Below are 20,560 nucleotides of genomic sequence, written 5' to 3' on the forward strand. Positions count from 1 at the left end.
ATCCATTGACACATTTTAGGCTGTGTGCCCACAATCAGGGTTTGCAGTGTTATGGGCGCAGAGTGTTTTCCCTGCGTCCATAAGGCTGCGTTGTGCAGTAGAAGCACAGTGGAAGGAATTTTAGAAATCTCATGCCCACTGGGCTTCTCTTCTCCGCAGCATAAACTGACCTGTGGTGCAGCTTCTCGAGCCTCAGCATGTCAATTTATGCTGCGGAGACGAGTGTTCTCTGCAGGTAGAATAGAGCTCCACAGCAGAACCCAAATCGTGGGCATGGGCAGCTGCGTTCTCCCGTGGACAACACTCACATCTCTGCAGAAAGGCTGGCACTGTGTACTGGATGTACTGTGGCACTGTCACTGGATCATGTGGTCAAAAACGCACCTGAAGAAAACGCATGAAAAACGCATGTGTTTTTGATACGTTTTTCCCCAAAACGCATTGTTTACAATTCTCCCCTCTGCCAAAGGGTGCGTTTTTTTCCGCGCTGAGAAAAACGCAACGTGTGCACATAGCCTAAGTCCCCATGCTGTAGATTTAGGTGCAGATACCTGGCCAAAAGTCATCAAATCTAACATTTTACACATAATGCAGGTGAATAGGTTTTTTATGCCTACTAAAACGTTCTAGGGGAGGCAAAAACCAAAAACCACATTAGCAGTGCAGGATGCTGAAGAACGACACATTTGTTCCCAAGAACTTTCATTATTCACATGGATTACACACAGTACAGATGACAGTTACCCTAATAAATGACAATTGAACTAACATGCGTGTTGATCAGTCACAAAAATCTTTGTATATCTGTATTTCTGCTATGGATCCTTTTCTAAAAGTCATTGGACTTGCAATGAAAAAAAAAATGAAAAAAAATCCAGAACACGTGAACATGCTTTAAAGCTCATATTTCTGGGGAAAATCCTCTATGTTATGTAGCATGTGACAAAAGTCACATTTTTGGACTTCAATAGTATTCAAAATAAAGAAAACCATTCTTTCAAATGGTACTGTGCCTTGCGAAAGTATTCACCCCTTGCATTTTATCCATTTTGTTACAACCCGTTTAAATATTCTTAATCATGAGATTTGTATGGAATGTCTCAGCATTAAATAATCTAAGTTAGAGAAGTGAAATGAGAAAAATTATAGGCAAAAATTTAAATTTTATGAGGTAAAATAAATAAAAATTACCATGAGCATAAATATATTCACCCCCTTTGTTATGAAACCCCTAAAAATTTCTGGTGTAAGTAATTTGCTACATAAAATCACATGAAATGAAGTCTACCTGTGTGTAATCAAAGTTCCCAGGGTCTGTCAGTATATGCACACACCTTTTCTGAAAGGCCACAGAGGCTGCAACACCACTAAGCAAGAGGCACAATGACAAAACACCACCATGAAGACCAAGGAGATCTCCAAACAGGTAAAAGTTGTTGAGAAAGCAGGGTTGGAGGCTAAAAAATATCCCAATCTATGATGACCCCTTGGAGTACCATCAAATCCGTTATCATCAAATGGAAAGAACAAGCACAACAAACCTGCCAAGAGAGCTGCCCACCAAAACTCTCAGCCCGGGCAAGGAGGGCATAAATGAGAGCAGCAGCACAGAGACCAAAAGGTAACCCTGAAGGAGCTGCAAAGTTCCCAAGCCAAGACTAGAATATCTGTCCACAATAAGCTGACCTTTATACAAAAGTGGCCAGAAATTAAGTCTTTACTTACAGCCAAAAATTGAATGGTTCATTTTGATTTTCCTAAAAGATGTGGGAGACTTTCCAAATGTATGGCGAAAGGTGCGGTTGTCCAAGGAGACCAAAATTGAACTTTTTGATCACCAAGGCAAATATTTCGTCTGGCGCCAAACCAACACTGTTTATCACCCCAAGAACACCATCCCCACAGTGAAACATGGTGGTGGCAACGTCATGCTGTGGAAATGTTTTTCACCAACAGGGACAGGGAAAATGGTCCGAGTTGAGGGGAAGATAGATGGTGCTAAGCACAGTGATATTCTTGAGCCAAACCTAATTCTGTCAGACAATGATTTGAGACTGGGACAGAGGTTCACCTTTCAAGACAATGACTCAAAACACACTGCTAAAGCAACACAAGTAGTTTAAGGGGAAATGTGTAAACGTATTGTAGTGGCCTAGTCAAAACCAAGACCTTAATCCAATTGAGAATCTGTGGTCATACTTAAAGATTGCTATGCACCAGTGGAAACCGACTAACTTGAAGGAGCTGCAGCAGTTTTGCTGTGTGGAATGGACAAAAATAATAGTGGCAAGAAGTGGAAAGCTCAGACTTATCCAAAGTGACTTTTGGTGCCGCAAGAAGAGGCACCACAGAGTACTGACCTGGGGAGGGGGAGGGGGAATAGTTATAAACACTAAAGTTTTTAGGTATTTTGTCCCATTTGTGTGCATTACAAAACTAAATTAAATGTTCACAGTTGTAGGCATGGTCTTTACATGAACTGATAAACCCTCAAAAAAACAAAGTACAATTCTATGTTGTGCGGAAGCAGAACAGGAAAAATGCCAAGGAGGTGAATACTTTTGCAATATCCTCAATTCTCTAGAATGACAAGGATATTTTACATTGAGAAAGAAAGAAAAAGAAAGAAAGAAAAAGAAAGAAAAAGAAAGAAAAGAAAGAATGAATAAATAGTGTCAATTTGGGGGGGGGAGAGATATGCTAAAGTAGACTTCTTAAGGTGGTGTCACACATTGCGACGACGACATCGCTGCTAAGTCACCATTTTCTGTGACGTAGCAGCGACGTCCCGTCGATGTCGCTGTGTGTGACATCCAGCAACGACCTGGCCCCTGCTGTGAGCTCGCCGGTCGTTGCTGAATGTCCTGCTTCATTTTTTGGACGTTGCTCTACCGCTGTGAAGCGCACATCGCTGTGTGTGACATTGAGAGAGCGACGAACTGAAGCGAGCAGGGAGCAGGGAGCCGGCGTCTGGCAGCTGCGGTAAGCTGTAACCACGGTAAACATCGGGTAACGAAGAAGCCCTTTCCTTGGTTACCCGATATTTACCTTAGTTACTAGCGTCCGCCGCTCTCACGCTGCCAGTGCCGGCTCCCTGCTCCCTGCATATGTGGCTGGAGTACACATCGGGTAATTAACCTGATGAGTACTCTGGCCAGGAGTGCAGGGAACAGGGAGCCGGCACTGGCAGCGTGAGAGCGGCGGACACTAGTAACTAAGGTAAATATCGGGTAACCAAGAGAAGTGCTTTCCTTGGTTACCCGATAGCTACCTTAGTTACGCTTCCACGCGTCGCTGCTGGCTGGGGGCTGGTCATTGGTGAGATCTGCCTGTTTGACAGCTCACCAGCGACCATGTAACGATGCAGCAGCGATCCTGACCAGGTCAGATCGCTGGTCGTGATCGTTGCTGCGTCGCTATGTGTGGCATCACCTTTAGGTGGACACTATAGGAAAGTTACTTGCTTACAAAGTGTTCACTATTCACTTAGGATTTTGCCACTTTGTTTGCTCTGGAATTTCGTCTGGCTTCTAAAAACCCTTGAAAACATTCCTTCACAAACAAAGCAAAGTGATGTGAACCGCTTCGACAATGGGATTTAGTGACGTATACTGCACCCTGCTGGCTTGGGCTGGAATTAACTATCTAAAACTAACAGTTTGCACAATGCCTACCCAGAAAGAAAAGGCTGATAAAAGGTTCAAGGCTAGATCTGGAGATGGATGCAGATAGGTTACAATGACACACGTAATTCCCTGCACACTGCTGGTCAAGTGGTCAAGGTATTTTCAGAGACTGGTTAAAATCATAATATTTAAAAACATTTTCCCCCCTGATAATAACTGTGCAGACAAGACAATGAAGTAGCAAGGACAGAGCGACACCATCTACAATTATCACTCCAGGGAGGTAGAGTGTAGTGTAGTGTAGTGTTATTTCTTCACAGCTTGGTAAAGAGAAGTACAATCTTTTATTTAGAAATGAATTACACTAATTATTGCGCCATGTTGGTCCTGTGAACATACGAGAAATCAAGAGCACTGATGCTTTACCAAGAGCATTTATACAGATAAAAAAAAAACAATCTTACAGTCGATCTATACAAAAATATTATATGATACAATGCAACGCTAGTACAGGCAGATTAAGGGCAGAATTCATTACACCATTTGCACCTTTGTATATATTTTATGGTGGGGGGGGGGGGGGTTCCTTATTTTTCTTTAGCAGGTAGTTCTACTTTAGGCCTCTTTCACAAGTCCATGCATTTATCGCACATGTATAACTGACTGTGGGGCGGGTCAGTATGTTTCTCCGTGTGTATGTTCTCTGTGTGCTGTTCGTGTGATACCCGGATAGCATACTAACAGCATGAACTTGTATACTTGCCTGTCTCAGATGCTGCTCTTCCTTCCGGGTCCATGGTCAGTGCAGTGAATATGCATGAGCATAATGGGCAGGACCTGGAAGCAACAGCAGCGCTAGAGACAGAAGCGCCGGAGTAAGGCAAGTATAAAAATTATATTCCTTTAAAACGACAGGTGTTTTCTCCGGTATGTGTCACATGGATCACATCAGTGTACAGTCCCTGTGACACGTGCTGCCGGCAGAAAATAGACGTGTCGCCACGTGGAGCAACATCGACATTAACAGAAATAAACACGTGAACTAGATCCCTCTGTTTTGTAATGACTATATAATATGCGCTTCTCTTTTTGTATTGAATTACGGAAATAAATTAACTTTTGATGATATTCTAATTTATTGAGATGCACCTGTATACATGGATTGACTTTGGCTAGGACCCCGATGAGGGATTTTTAGGTGTGCAGCTTACAGGACCACCACTAATCAGCAGAACAAAGGTGTCTTGCTGCCCCTATGTTTTTCCTATGTACAATATTGTGTCCATATATGTGGTTCAGGCTCTGGCAGTTTAACTGGAGCTGCAGACATACAGTATGTTCTGATTTTTGGTGGTCTAAGAAGTCAGATCTCCCAATCATGTACTCATTGACTATGATACGGAAGGCAAGTTCGCATTCAAAAGAGCCTATTTTGACCTTACACCATGAAATACACATGCAGTTCAAACCATTTCTGTGTACTACATAATAGCAATGTTCTGTGCTCAGAAAAGCCCTGTATTTTTGACCAGTCGGGATACACACAAGCTTGAGTTGAAAAGCTAAAAGCTTCTGCCACTGTAAGGCTCTGTTCACACTAGAAAAAAGATTTTTCTCAGGAAATTTCTTGAGTCTGAAAGATTTGCGCCTTTGCGGTCAAAAAACGCACCAACAACTTATCAAAAACCGCATGCGTTTTTACCACGGTTTTGTGTGTTTTTGATGCGTTTTTTCCGCAAGTTGGTCCCTGCGTTTTTTTTTACCATTATCTATGGCAAAAAACGCAGGTACCTGCAAGAAAAGAAGTGGCATGCTCATTTTTTTTTCTCAAGAAATTCTGCAGAAAGAATTATCTTAAGAAAAAAACGCAGTGTGCGCACAGCTATTTTTTTTCCATAGGTTTTGCTGGGGAATGTCTTCAGAAAGGTTACAACCATTTTCTCAAGAAATTTATGCAGCAAAAACACGGGTAAAAACGCAGTGTGTGAACAAGGCCTAAGGAATAGCAAATAAGGCCATGTTCGTATGAGTGTATAATAAAAATGTAAATATTTGTTTAAAACAAAAAAGACAATTTTTCAACCAAGTGGTGTTTTGTATGTCCATATGTTTTTAATCTCCAATAAAAATATTAAAAGGGCTAACGATTTCCAATTTAATCATTGTAATGAAAAAGCAGAAGAGACTAATGTATGCTGTTTGTGTGAAAAGAACGCTTCTTTGGGGAATCTGTCTGCGAGATTTCACACCTGAAAATATTTATATGAGAATGTAACTATCAATGACAAGTCAATAAATATCTTTACCTGGTCAGTGCATTCCTACATTACTTAAATTATTATTATTATTCTGAAAAAAAAAAATCTGCATTTTAATTGCTCTGCAAATGAGGCTGAAGAGCTATTTGTAGATCCAGGACATTCAGCAACAACCAACGACCTCACAGCAGGGGCCAGGTTGTTGCTGGATGTCACACACAGCAACATCGCTAGCAACTTCACAAAAGTTGTTCGTTAGCAGCGATGTTGCTAGCGATGTTGCTTAGTGTGACGGGGCCTTAAGGCTCTGTCACTACAGCGCCATTCCCGGCCAAGTATGGCCTTATCTTGCTTGACTGATTGTCATCCAATTTGAGTGACACTTTCGCCCATTCAAGTCTATGGGTGTGCAAACATAATATGCCATACAGAGCCACAGTATAGCATATATTTTGTATGGATACATTGCAATTCTTTAACATAGGAAACAACAGTCTTATAAATTACTAATAGTTGCTACTGTAAACAAAAAAAAAAAATACATGGCCCATAGATAACAAGTGAGGAAAAAAAAGTGAACTGGTCCCAGTTATATATATATATATATATTATAAAATCCTGGCCTTTGTGTGCTATCCATTTTGCACACCGATAGACTACTGACAACAAGGACTGTAGGAAAACGCCAACGCAATGAGGTCCAGTACTCATTTACAGAAGATGTCAGGGGCTACATTTGAAAATATTTTTGTCTTCCCTGGAGAAGCCTGTTAAAGCTATGCAGAGGCAATCTATTAACAGAAAATGGTGCTAGAACAGGTGGGCCGACATCACGTGCAGATTTTACAACCATTTATGATGCAGTAGCTAAACAAAAGGTGGATGGAAACGAGAACTACCAGTCTTCCCTTCAGGCTTCGCCTTCTTTTTTAGATCCACTTCCATTGTACAGTGGTCCGCTACAGACATCACCCGTTCAGATCTGGCAGTAAAGTCTGCAGCAATCTACCTACAGATTACGTGAACATTGTTAAGTAGTTCTTAAATATTCTTTTAATAATCTTCCCATTGAATTCAGAGAAAAAAAAAAATACACCTTCAGTGTTTAATTTTTCAAACCATAACTTTCTGAAATGGACAAAAACCATCAAGTCTTCCCACTTCAAATCTTTTTTTTTTTTTTTTTTTTTGAAGAGTCGTAGGTAATAAATATAAAAAGGATGGCATGCGTAATGTGCTTAGAGGAGCTCTGTGGGGGGCAGGTCTCAGATGGTGGAATGCCATTCTGGAGGCTTTCAAGTCTGAAAGCTGTAAATGATTAGCTTCTTTTATAAAAGACATGATTTCAGACATGCCGCTTGAGTAAAAGGAAATGATAAATAAGAGCACTACTAACACTTAAAGTGTAACAGTTATAATTTTTATTTCATTACTGAGATAAAATCTCATCAGTAACAACTTCCATATCCTCCATACGGTAGATAGAAGAGCTAGAAGGGGCGGGGCTCTACCTATAGCTCCTCCCTCTCCCGACAGCGCCACCCCCTCCTCTCATCATAGAATCTCATCTGTAACGACTCATCTCCTATGTACACTGGAGATCAAAATTAGAGAACAATGTATCACTTTTTTTTTCCAGAAATAATATAATCTACATTGATGAACATTTGAAGGTTTTGTAAGGGGTGCACCATGCCACTAGAACAGTGTTTCACAAAAGAAGCAAAGTTTATCAACATAAAACATTTATTTTGCCCGAAACATGATGATCATAATTACAGAACAGCAATGACTGTAGCACAGAGAAAGATTATAAGTAAATTTTCTGAAGGTAACAACAGTCACCAATCAGTAGGAAGTGTACAGGCCTTTGTCATGAATGACTTCAGCAGATCTGCGGCCACAGGACATCACTAGGCTCTCACACTGCTCTGGTGTGATTTGGGTCCACTCTTCCAGTTTCTTCCACAGTTCTTTTTACTATTGTGGGTTTTTTGGCCATAACTTTGTCACCAAGGATTTTCCTAGGGGTTTTCTATTGGGTTTAGATCGGGACTCTGGGATGGCCATTTCATTGTTTCAATGTTTTCTGTTTCAAGGAACTGCTTTACCAGTTTTGCTTTGTGACAGGGGGCATTGTCCTGCATGACAATTGCTGGCTGATTGAATGATGAACGCAAGTAAGGAACTACGTGTTGTTGAAGAAGGTTCTGATACACACTTGTATTCACTCTGCCAGGTAACTGTATGAGAGATTAACTCCTGCTTCAGAAAACATTCCCCAAACATGACACTTCCTCCAGATCCTTTCACTGACTTAACACACGTTGCGTTCAGTATTTCAGTCTGGGTTCAGTTTGTCGGCGAACATAATGTTTCCCATCAGATCCAAATAAGCTTAACTTGCTTTCATCATTAAAATGAACTGTGGAGCACTTCTCTGTAAACACCTCATGCTCCTCACAAAAAGAGGAGTCTAGCCTTTTGATTCTTCTAACGAGAGGTTTCATCACTGCAGAGTGGGCTATCAGTCCAATAGCTCTTAAATGTGACACTGTATGACGAGACAGGTGCATACCTTGTTCAGTGCTGAACTGGTGAGCAATTCCAGCTGCAGTGTTGAAACAATTACCCATGGAGATTCTCTGCATTATCCTGTCCTGCATTGTCCTGTCTCTGCATTATCCTGCATTTGTCTTTTGAGGGCGTCCAGCCTTCTTGGGGGACTTGAAAGTTTGTGATGTTGTAAAGATGCAATATTCTTGAAATCACAGACCTGGAACGACCAACTTCTCTTACTATGGCTGATAGGGTCACCCCTTTGGCCTTCATCTGGAAAACCGGCTGCCGCAGAGTTTCAGTCACTTTGAAATGTCACACCATTTTTGCAAAGTCAGAACAAACTGGAAAGTTAGGCTGCCAGTTAAATAGGGCTTGTCAAATAATTAAGGAAATTAGCACCAAATGCTAGATTAACACCAATAACTTGCAGGTATCTGAAAGTGTTCTCTAATTTTGATCAGTGTTTTTCATTTATCTCATTTACATTTTTATTATGTGCTTTTGAAAATATTCAATTCACGAAATAAGCTTAAAATACTGCTAGTTTATTACTCATGTTAGGATATTATCACATAGGACTAGACAATCACCTTAATATTTAGGAAATTGTGTGTCCTCTAATTTTGATCTCTGTTCTCTAATTTTGATCTCCAGTGTATATAGACAAGAAGGTGGAACGCTCCCTCTAGCTCCTCCCTCTCCACTAACGCCTCCCTCCTTCTGTCTTCATAGAATCTCATCAGTAGCAGCTGCCATCTCCTCTCAGTAATGGTAAAGTCTTCACTGAATACAGATTTTACCTCAGAATTGAGAATTTTGATAATGACTGATCAATTCTGGCAGAGAAAGAAGCAAATTTTTAAATAAGATTACAAAAGTTGCTTATTTTCAAGTATGCTACTGATTTATGAAATAAAAATTAAAATGGTGGTTAGGCTTTAATATAACGTTAAGAAGCCCTGATTACTGGAGTTATTTTTGTAGGATATTATTTTTTGTACTAATGCTACCAAAGAGGAGATATTCGCAATACAATAGCAGGTCACTTACTTAGACGTAGAACACTAGCTGTGAAAATACGAAATTACTGCATTTTTTCACTAAAATGTTGCTTTAACTACAAAGTTCAAATTTTCAAAAAGGGTAATAGGGGGGCGGGAACAAAAACACCACAATTTCTTTTGAGTTCACAGATACCCCACATTTGGTCGAAAACTACTTTTGAGGTACAAGGAAACAAGCGGCACAGTGGACTTCAGAATTTGCTGGAATGGTTTGCTGGTGCAATGTTATTTTGCCAGAGCTCCTGAGGTGCCAGAAAAGCAGAAATCCCCCACAAGTGACCCCATTTTGCAAACTGCACCCCTCAAATTCTTCTAGGGGTGCAGTGAGCATATTGACTCCACAGATGTATCACAAAATGTTATATTATTGGGCAGTGAAGAAAAAAATTACATTTTTGCCACGAAAATGTTGTTTTAGCCCCAGACTTCCATATTTTTACGAGAATAAAAAAAAAAAAAGCCCCATAATGTGTTACACAATTTCTCATCAACATGGCAATACCTTGTGATTGTACAGTAACTGTTTGGCCACACCGTAGGGCTCAGATGGGAAGGAGCGCCATTTGACTTTGAGCACAGATTTTTTTTTTTTTTTTTGGAGGTTTGTGGACTCCATTAAAAGAGCCCGTAAGTGCTAGAAAATCAGAAACACCTTCACGTGACCCCATTTGGAAATTACACCCCTCTGGGTGTTCATCTTCGCCAGTAGTGTCGACTGTCTCTGACTCCAGGGGGGGGGGGGTTCCAAATGCAGTGAATGTTGCAGAAATAAAATCTGTAAATAAGCCCTTGTAATGCCCAGTGCATTGTAGTGTCCATATATTGTGGCAACCTCATGTTTCTGCAAAAAGGAGGATGAAAGGGTGCTAAACTGCACCAGAGCTATGAGTATGTATAGGAGGTTAAAAGAAAAAAGTTTTGGTACAGTGTTAGTCAGTTAAAAAATGATTGAGAGCAATCAATTATGTATAGAAGGACACACTTGAAACAACTGCAGTGCATGCAAAAGGTGTACAAGTTTAGTTAAGTGAAATTGCACTAAAAACAATTAAAAACCATAGGGACCCTCAAACAGAGAGAAGTCCCAGAAAAAGAATACACTATGACAATGGGGATTTTGCATAGTAATATCAAACATATATATATATATATATATATAGATATATTTGCCTTATTCTGTCTGTCTTGCTTGTGTCGTTACAGTGACATTGTGTCCTTACAGTCACAACCGTCGGATTGGCCGTTTGGCCAGGCCACGCCCCCCACACTGTGCCCGCTCGGCCACGCCCCCCACACTGCCCGCTTGGCCACGCCCCCCACACTGTGCCCGCTCGGCCACGCCCCCCACACTGTGCCCGCTCGGCCACGCCCCTTCACAGTGTGCCCGCTCGGCCACGCCCCCCACACTGTGCCCGCTCGGCCACGCCCCCCCACACTGTGCCCGCTCGGCCACGTCCCCCCCACTATGCCCGCTCGGCCACGTCCCCCCCACACTATGCCCGCTCGGCCACGCCCCCCCCACACTATGCCCGCTCGGCCACGCCCCCCACACTATGCCCGCTCGGCCACGTCCCCCCCACTATGCCCGCTCGGCCACGTCCCCCCCACACTATGCCCGCTCGCCACGTCCCCCCCACACTATGCCCGCTCGCCACGTCCCCCCCACACTATGCCCGCTCGCCACGTCCCCCCCCCACACTATGCCCGCTCGGCCACGTCCCCCCCCCACACTATGCCCGCTCGGCCACGTCCCCCCCACTATGCCCGCTCGGCCACGTTCCCCCCCACACTATGCCCGCTCGGCCACGCCCCCACACTATGCCCGCTCGGCCACGTCCCCCACACACGTTGGGCACCTGTACACCTCCCCCCCAGGACAACTCCTCCCATTATACTCCTCCTATTATACTCCTCCTATTATAATCCTCTCTGAGGGGTTCACAGCATGGGGGATGGAGCACGATGGGGGTTGCATGGGGGATGGAGCACAATGGGGGGTGCCCAGAATGGGGGGATGAAACACGAAGGGGGGTGCGCAGCATGGGGGATGGAGCACGATGGGGGGGGGGGTGCACACCTCCCTCCAAAACACACACCGCCACACACGCACCACACAACACACCACACACACTGGGAACCACAAACACCCCCCTACACAGACAACGCCGCACACACAAATATACGCACATACCGCGCAACACACACACATTGCACAAAACATACCTCCCCCCCAAAACACACACACGCACCCCACACCCACATAAACTGCGCAACACACACAGCACCACACACAGACAACACTGCAGACAAACAGCGCAACACACACAACGCAACACACAAACAACACCGCTCTCACACACCCTCAAACCCAGACAACACCCAGAATTCTAACGCATCGGGTATTCTAGAATTGATTGTGTAGTTAATGTATGATTTCTGTATTATATATATATATATATATATATATATATATATATATATATATATATATATATATATATATATATATATATATATATATATATATATATATATATATATATATATATATATATACACACACACATATACATACATATATATATATATATACACAGAAATCATACATTAACTACACAATCAATTCTATTTATTGGTAAAAGATGTTTTTAAAAAAAAAAAAAAAAGATTAGTTCTTCATTTTCTGACTTTAAAATATTTTTTAATTATTTTTTTTTTTAAACTTTTTTATTCAGCCCCTATATAGGACATTAACTTTTATTAGTCTGATCATTGGTACCAGCATTGCAATACATTATACAGTACATGTCAGTGAGAAGCGTCTTAGAGGCATGCTCTTACAGGCCACCATAGCCAGGTAATCCTGAGGTTGTCATTTGACCACGAGTTGCCATAGCAACGATCAGGCTCCGCGATAAAGTCTTGGGGATCCTGATCGGGTGGGAGAGGAAGCACACACCTTCTCCGAGCCCCCTAAATGCTGCCATCACAGTTGACTGCAATCTTTAGGGGGTTAAACAGTTAGGGGTGGCATGAGAATACCTAGGGTACACCAGTAATTCAATTTGCAGGATCGCATCGCAATATAGGATGTGCCGGTATGTCCAATGTCGGGGAGAGGTTTAAAAACAAACTGGGGGGAGGGTTGGAGCTTGCAATAAATCATTAGTTCTACTACGATCGTACCGTCAACTGAAAAGATCGGAGGCAGGCGAAGAGGCCAGAGAACCACAGACAAGGTGGAGAAGACCTTTTGTACAGTCTGGCCCCTCTGCACTCAAATATAACTAGCAGAAAACTTCAAATGGTGAGTAAAAAGTAATCTACGTTACAGTGCAATTACAGCTAGGTCTTTACTTTACAAAATCTTGCCGACAGGTTCTCTTTAAGTCAGGTAGACATTTAAAGGGAACTTGTCACCTGAATTTGCTATGAAACTAAAAGAATCCCCTTCTGCAGCTCCTGGGCAGCATTCTAGAAAGGTTCATCTTCCTACTGACCCCCTTTCAGACCTAAATAAACACTTTAGCATACCAAAAAGTAAGATTTTATAATGAGCTTTGCTGGCCATGGGGGTGGGCTGTATTTCTTCCATTATTCCCCCTCCTGCCGCTGTTCGCCGTCCCCCTGTGTTGATTTACATCGATGAGGCCGCCGCCCTCATGTTACGCAAGGCTCCTGAACTCTCGCGCATGCCCAGTGGCACTATCGCGGGACTGGGCGCTGTTCAAATCGCGAGCGCCGGTGATGTAATTGCGCAGGCGCGAGATTATGGGTGGCGCTGTGAATGTCATCACCAGCGCCATCCAAGTAGCCGCCCATAATCTCCTGCCTGCACTTTTCCCCTCTGCCTCCACCGTTATGTGCTAGCGCTGGCCATATCATCCACGTTACCCATTACCACGTGCACGAGATTATGGGCGGGTAATTGGAGGACGCTGGTGATTACATTCACAGTGCCACCAATAATCTCGCGCCTGCGCAATTACATCAACGGCGCTCGCGATTTGAACAGCGCTCAGTCCCGCAATAGTGCCACTGGGCATGCGCGAGACTTCAGCAGCCTTGCGTAACATGAGGGCGGCGGCCTCATCGATGTAAATCAACACAGGGGGATAGTGAACAGCGGCAGGAGGGGGAATAACGGAAGAAATACAGCCCGCCCCGTGGCCTGAAAAGCTCATTAGCATACCAAAAGGTAAGATTTTATAAAGAGTTTATTTAGGTCTGAAAGGGGGTCAGTAAGAAGATGAACCTTTATAGAATGCAGCCCAGGAGCTGCAGAAGGGGATTCTTTTAGATTCATAGCGTAAATTTAGGTGACAGGTTCCCTTTTTAGAAAAGGAGTGTTTTCTGCAGTAACTTCTATTGTAACGGTGTCAAAAACATACTTTTGCCTTTTTGTAATGTTTCATCGATTTCAATAATTAACACTGCATTAATAAGCTTTTTCATACACTTTTATTACATACAAAATAACAGAATTAAACTTTAATAGCTTGCAAAAAATTAAAAGTGAATAAGAAGTGATGTAGTTTACAGGCTTGTATTTTCGTAACCTTTAGCAGCAGCAGAAATGACTAACGTTCTTAGGGAGCAATAAAAATTCTAATTCTGTAGGTCAAATATCAAACTACAATAGTAAAATTCTTTATATGTGAGACGTCAGATTAGTACAGAATTCTCTGATAACCTGGAATCCTGCAAGACAAGCTTAAAGGTAACCCGTCAGGTCCCCCATGCCCTCCTACCCAGCAGCATTCACAATGCAGATGTTGTTCTTCCGATCACGGCGCATGAAGCCGGGAATTTTGTACACCTGGCTTCAAAAACGCACTGACGCTACCAAAATAAGCTGCAAACATGCGCACGAATTCCAGGAGCTGCAATGACACCAGCTTTTGAAAAAACATGTTATCACGCCCAAAGGGGTGTGATGATACGGAAATAGGAATGACTAGTCTACGGGAACAATGCCCCTTCAACTAGTCAAAGGCAAAAATTGGCATAGTAACAGCGCACTTTATAAATGCTTTTAAACATTAATTTTAGTAAATATCAAAGGGAAATAGTGCCTTAGTAACCAGTGATGATATTCCAACCAAGTATGATGTAGGTATCTTTGTGCTGCCAGAACAGATTTGACCTGTCAAGGCATGGACTCCACAAAACCTTTAGTTACCCTGTGATATCTGGCACAAAGATATTAGCATCAAATCATTTTACACTAGAAATTTGTGAGATGGATCCTCCATGGATGTAAATTATTCCAGTACATTTCACCCATGATCGATAGTAGTGAGATGTGAAGGTCATATCAGTATGTTGTAAGCTTTGTCGTGTTCTTAAAACTTTTCCTAGACATGTTTTACAGTGTAGCAGACAGCGTTAATTTACTAAAAGAGGCCACTAACATAAGAGAATTCCACTGCTAACAATGGCTGGGCTTTATCTTTAACATAAGCTGTCCTTTGGCTTGGTACAGCTCAGAGAGTCCCACGGCTTTCAGTATCACCTGTATGCCGATGATGCACAGATCTACCCTCTCTGAACCTGACATCACCTCCCTACTAACCAGAATCCCACAATGTGTCTGCTATTTTATCTTTCTTCTCTGCATGATTCCTAAAGCTTAACATGGACAAAAACAGAATTCATTATCTTTCCTCATCCTCACTCAATCTATCCAACAAGCCTATCCATCAAACTTGATGGCTGCTCACTCTCCCCAGTCTCACAAGCTGGTTGCCTTGGAGTAACCCTCGACTCTGCTCTATCCATCAAGCCACACATCCAAGCCCTTTTCACCACATGCCGATTACAACTCAAAAATATCTCCCGCATTCATGCTTTCCTTAACCAAGAATCAGCAAAAACATTAGTGCATGCCCTCATCATCTGCCGCCTTGACTACTGCAACCTCCTGCTCTGTGGCCTCCCTTCCAACACTCTTGCACCCCTCCAATCTATCCTAAACTCTGCATCCCGATTAATCCACCTGTCCCCTCGCTATTCCCCAGCCACGCCACTCTGCCAATCCCTTCACTGGCTTCCCATCACCCAACGACTCCAGTTCAAAACACTAACCATGACATAAAAAGCCATCCACAACCCGTCTCCTCCATACATGTGTGACCTAGTCTCCCGGTACCTACCTGCACGCAACCTCAGATCCTCTCCTTCTCTACTCCTCTCAACTCCTCTTCCCACAATCACATACAAGATTTCTCCCGTGCCTCCCCCATACTGTGGAATGCTCTATCCCAGCATATCAGACTCTCACCTACTGTGTAAAGCTTCAAAAGGAACCTTAAGACCCACCTCCAACAAGCCTACAACCTACAATAACCCTCAGACCAGTACACCACTGCGCAACCAGCTCTGTCCTCGCCTATTGTTCCCTCACCCATTGCCTGTAGACTATGGACTGTGAGCCCTCGCGGGCAGGTACCTCTCCTCCTGTACCAGTCTGTTATTGTAATGTTCATGATTGTTGTACTTGTTTTTTATGAATACCCTTTTCACTTATAAAGCGCCATGGAATAAATAGCACTATAATAATAACATACATACACACACACACACACACACACACACACACACACACACTATATGCACAGTAGAAATAAAGTCCATGACCCAGAGAGTAGCACTCTCATTGTTCATTTGCTTTTTCCCATTGAGGATCCAGGAATAAAATTTCTTCCCCAGCCATTTACATGATATAAAGGAAAACATGATTTCACTGCTCCGTGGCCAGCTCAGTTACCCACATGTCCATTGTAGGCGCTTTCAGAGGAAGGATATCAGTATCAGCTCTCTGACCAGTCTGTAGCCAACAATGCTGCAATGTACTACATGATTCTATCAAAGCCAGCTGTAACTTTTTAGCTATTCTCTAGTAGCGTAAGATCAGGTCAAGCAGGCCATCATTTGCTTTGATCGGCATAAATGAGCCATGGGCATCCATGACCCTATCACCATTTTGTCACCTGTTCATCCTTCCCTAGACCACATTTGCTAGGAGCTGAGAGCCCCACACAACTTGTCATCTTGGCGATGATCTCATTCATCTAGTTATCAAAATTAGGCCTTGTCCTTAAAGGGAACCAATCACCAGGATTTGTGTATATAACCTAAAGCCAGTGGTATGCAGGCACTATCAGGCTGAGTCTATGCATACCTTTAGTTGTCAGCTCGGATGTTTAGGTTTTGAAACCCAAAAAAAGTAAAGTTTATAAAATTAGCCGCTTGTTGAGTGACAGCAGCTGAGGAGCAGATAGTATATTCATAGTTATCCCCTCCCCCTGTTAGAATTAGCATTAGTATTATACAAACAATTGACTGTCTCTTGCAGGACCTGTGTGAGGTCATACCCATGTGACCTGGTATCCAGCTTTGATGGCTGAGGCCCCGCCCCTTCTGGTCACATGGGTATGACCTCACCACAGGTCCTGCGACAGTCAATCATTTGTATAATACTTATGCTAATTCTAACAGGGGGAGGGGATATCTATGAATATATTATCTGCTCCTTTGCTGCTGTCACTCATCAAGCAGCTACTTTTATAAACTTTACTTTTTTGGATTTCAAAACCTAAACATCCGAGCTGACCACTACAGATATGTATAGACTCAGACTGATAGTGCCAGTATAGCACTGACTTTAGGTTTTGCACGAAAATCCTGGTGATTGGTTCCCTTTAAATATTTCTCCTGCTTTCAAGACAGCAACTTCAAGAACTGACTGTTCTCTTGCTGCCAGATATACACCATCCCCTGACAGCTATTATTGCTTATCTTTTCAGTCCTAATTTTATGGCTGATATATACTTTTTTGGACAACATGCCCTTTAGTACCTTAGCCCTCCTGATCGTAAACCTATTTTCGGGCTTATTCTTTACACCCGTTAATGGAATTTCTATATATTGAAAGTTATTATAGTAGTAGTATTCTTAACAATAGACTATTCTTCAGGAGTACTGATCAAACAAAATAGTTTCCCCAATATCAACAATCATTTTTGTAAAATTTACATCAGTGTTATCTATAGTATAGCCTAGACTGATTACTTATTTTAGAAATTAAGGGAACCATCAAGTGAGTATATTTCTCCCAGAAGACCCTGGCTGAGACATGCAATAAAAACTTACTAATCAGGAAGGCAATGACCTAAGTTTTCCAACAACTGAGCTTTTAATAAAAATAGTGAAAGTGGAAGATGGCGGAAAATCACTTGATGGTTCTGTCATTTCAGAATAAGCATAGCAGAAGTAAAAAAGCATGGGAGCGTGCCGTGTCCTGTTTAAATAGTGTCCGCGGGGACTGAAGAGGCTGGAGAAACCTAGGTAAATATTCACAGTACTCAATTGCCTGGAAAAATCAAAGAATTCAGCGCCTCCTAATCCTGAATGTGTGAGATCTTAGCTTTACTTCTAAAGGCCCCGTCACACTAAGCAACATTGCTAGCAACATCGCTGCTAACGAACAACTTTTGTGACGTTGCTAGCGATGTTGCTGTGTGTGACATCCAGCAACAACCTGGCCCCTGCTGTGAGGTCGTTGGTTGTTGCTGAATGTCCTGGGCCATTTTTTAGTTGTTGCTGTCCTGCTGTGAAGCACAGATCGCTGTGTGTGACAGCGAGACAGCAACAACTAAATGTGCAGGCAGCAGGAGCCGGCTTCTGCGGAGGCTGGTAACCACGGTAAACATCGGGTAACCAAGAAGCCCTGTCCTTGGTTACCCGATATTTACCTTTGTTACCAGCCTCCGCCGCTCTCACTGTCAGTGCCAGCTCTTGCTCTGTGCACATGTAGCTGCAGGACACATCGGGTAATTAACCCGATGTGTGCTGTAGCTAGGAAAGCAGGGAGCCAGCGCTAAGCAGTGTGCGCTGCTCCCTGCTCTGTGCACATTTAGCTGCAGCACACATCGGGTAATTAACCCGATGTGTGCTGTAACTAGGAGAGCAGGGAGCCAGCGCTCAGTGTGCGCTGCTCCCTGCTCTCTGCACGTGTAGCTGCGTGCGCTGGTAACCAAGGTAAATATCGGGTTGGTTACCCGATATTTACCTTAGTTACCAAGCGCAGCATCTTCCACGCGGCGCTGGGGGCTGGTCACTGGTTGCTGGTGAGCTCACCAGCAACTCGTGTAGCGACGCTCCAGCGATCCCTGCCAGGTCAGGTTGCTGGTGGGATCGCTGGAGCGTCGCAGTGTGACATCTCACCAGCAACCTCCTAGCAACTTACCAGCGATCCCCATCGTTGTTGGGATCGCTGGTAAGTTGCTTAGTGTGACTGGACCTTAACCCTCAGACCACCAAATGGACCAGGTCAATGATGTAGAAAATAAAGCAATTAAGACATTTTATCTATTGACTCCCATAATAAAAGCCCATCTATTGAGATGTCACCACGAACAATAAAACATGAAAAACAAGCTTTATTCTGTACACGAAACTCCCCTCTACAACCTGAATACTTGCACACCGGCCTGACTATTTAATTGTAAATAGATTTTCCCGTCTCGCCCCATCCCAGGTTTCATTGTCTATACATTCTTCAGTAGCTGAGTAAACCCGCCAGACATATAAACTTTACAGCTTTCTTTCCTTATTCAGTATAGGATCCAGCAGATTGTTTGCATTTCATGGCTGAGCCTTCATTCCTGCACTTGGAAATATGTCTAAGTTTGAGCATTTATCATGCAATTGTGTAGCATGTCTCAGTCGGACACAAAGCAGAGGTCTATAGGCACGCAAGTCACACTGTATCTTACCTCAATCCATCTTTGTGCTTCCGAAAATGCTAAATCACAGGACACTTGTGAATGCTCATTCCACTCCATGACAGTCTAAGAAATAAAGAAATGTATAGTTTAGAAAGGATCATTAGAACTAAAGCGCAATCCGTCTGCAAATTTCTTAGATACTTTTAGGTTTCAAATCCCCATAATTGTTAAGATCTCCGTTTACTGTCAGTCAGTGGAAACATTCCTATTTTTCTATGCAGGCGTTGAAAACCTACACAATTATCACTTCTGGCAAAACTGTATGTATTCCAAGAAATCCTCACACCTCAGGTTATATTCAAGTCGGACCTACGGTAATTCATCAAAGTTTGTTTTTTGTTTTTTTTTTTACCTGTTTTCTGGAGTGAAATGTTGCAACATTTCTGCGCAACTTAAAATTGGGTGAAAAAAAAAAAAAAAAAAAAAAAAAGGGCAACTTGGCATTTTACACTAATCCTGGTCTACTCCACCAATATGGACGAAGCTTAGGCGAGATAGGTTGTGCATAGCCCGCTTTGCAAATTTACCAAAACTTACACCACTTTAGTGGTATAAATTATGCTAGAAATGTACTCTAAGCCCTTCCAGTGAAAAACATTTCTGACTGAGGCGCATGGTTACTGCAAGACGTGCCCATTCATTTAGAAGTGTGCACCTATTAATTAAATAGGCACATCTTACTCCAATGGTGCCTATATTAACAACCAGTTATAGAGATTGGGCTTCCGCAGCCCAGCTGTTGGCTTTCTATGGAGCAGTCTGCACAGGCTTCTGCGCCCCTCTGGTTGGCTGGGGTTGCGCCCCTTGATAGCTCCATACGTACCTTGTAAAAGATACCTCTATTGCCCCAAATTGATACATCTTAATCTTAATGTACATGGCAATAGGTAGCGACGTTTCAGAGAATACATACTTTGAAATTCCGGCTGTGGACTAATGTGTTTCAGCTGACTAATCCCAAGCAGGTAGTAGTAGCAGCAGCGTCTCCCTGACCTACTCCTATACACCGGTATATACACACATAGGGAGAGACCCATCAATCTGTGGGAGCGGGGCTGGGTGAATCCTCTGGGGACCTGCCTCAGAGTAATCATCTGTGACACAGTTATCAGCTGTCTTTTCCCAGTATGTATTCTCTTAAAGCACCATTCCAGCGTCTTCTTTTATTGCACTGTAGTGGTGCTTTAAATGTAAGCCCCCTGCACCGTCTTCATCATTTTCAAGCATCGCTCCTACAGATCTATGATTTGCGACCCATT

The 20,560-nt window shown here is 42.9% G+C and overlaps 1 protein-coding gene across 12 annotated transcripts in view; it reads right to left on the minus strand.

Annotated features, from left to right (window-relative positions):
* LMO7 (LIM domain 7) overlaps positions 1-20,560 on the minus strand; it is a 208,813-nt gene that overhangs the window by 169,707 nt on the left and 18,546 nt on the right. For all 12 annotated transcript variants that reach the window (XM_075336806.1, XM_075336796.1, XM_075336798.1 and 9 more), the window contains exon 2: positions 19,290-19,364. In XM_075336806.1, the coding sequence (XP_075192921.1) occupies positions 19,290-19,358 (69 nt within the window). In that variant the 5' untranslated portion in view covers positions 19,359-19,364. The remainder of the gene's footprint in view (positions 1-19,289; positions 19,365-20,560) is intronic.

This window comes from Anomaloglossus baeobatrachus, chromosome 2, assembly GCF_048569485.1.
Source record: "Anomaloglossus baeobatrachus isolate aAnoBae1 chromosome 2, aAnoBae1.hap1, whole genome shotgun sequence".
NCBI lineage: Eukaryota > Metazoa > Chordata > Amphibia > Anura > Aromobatidae > Anomaloglossus > Anomaloglossus baeobatrachus.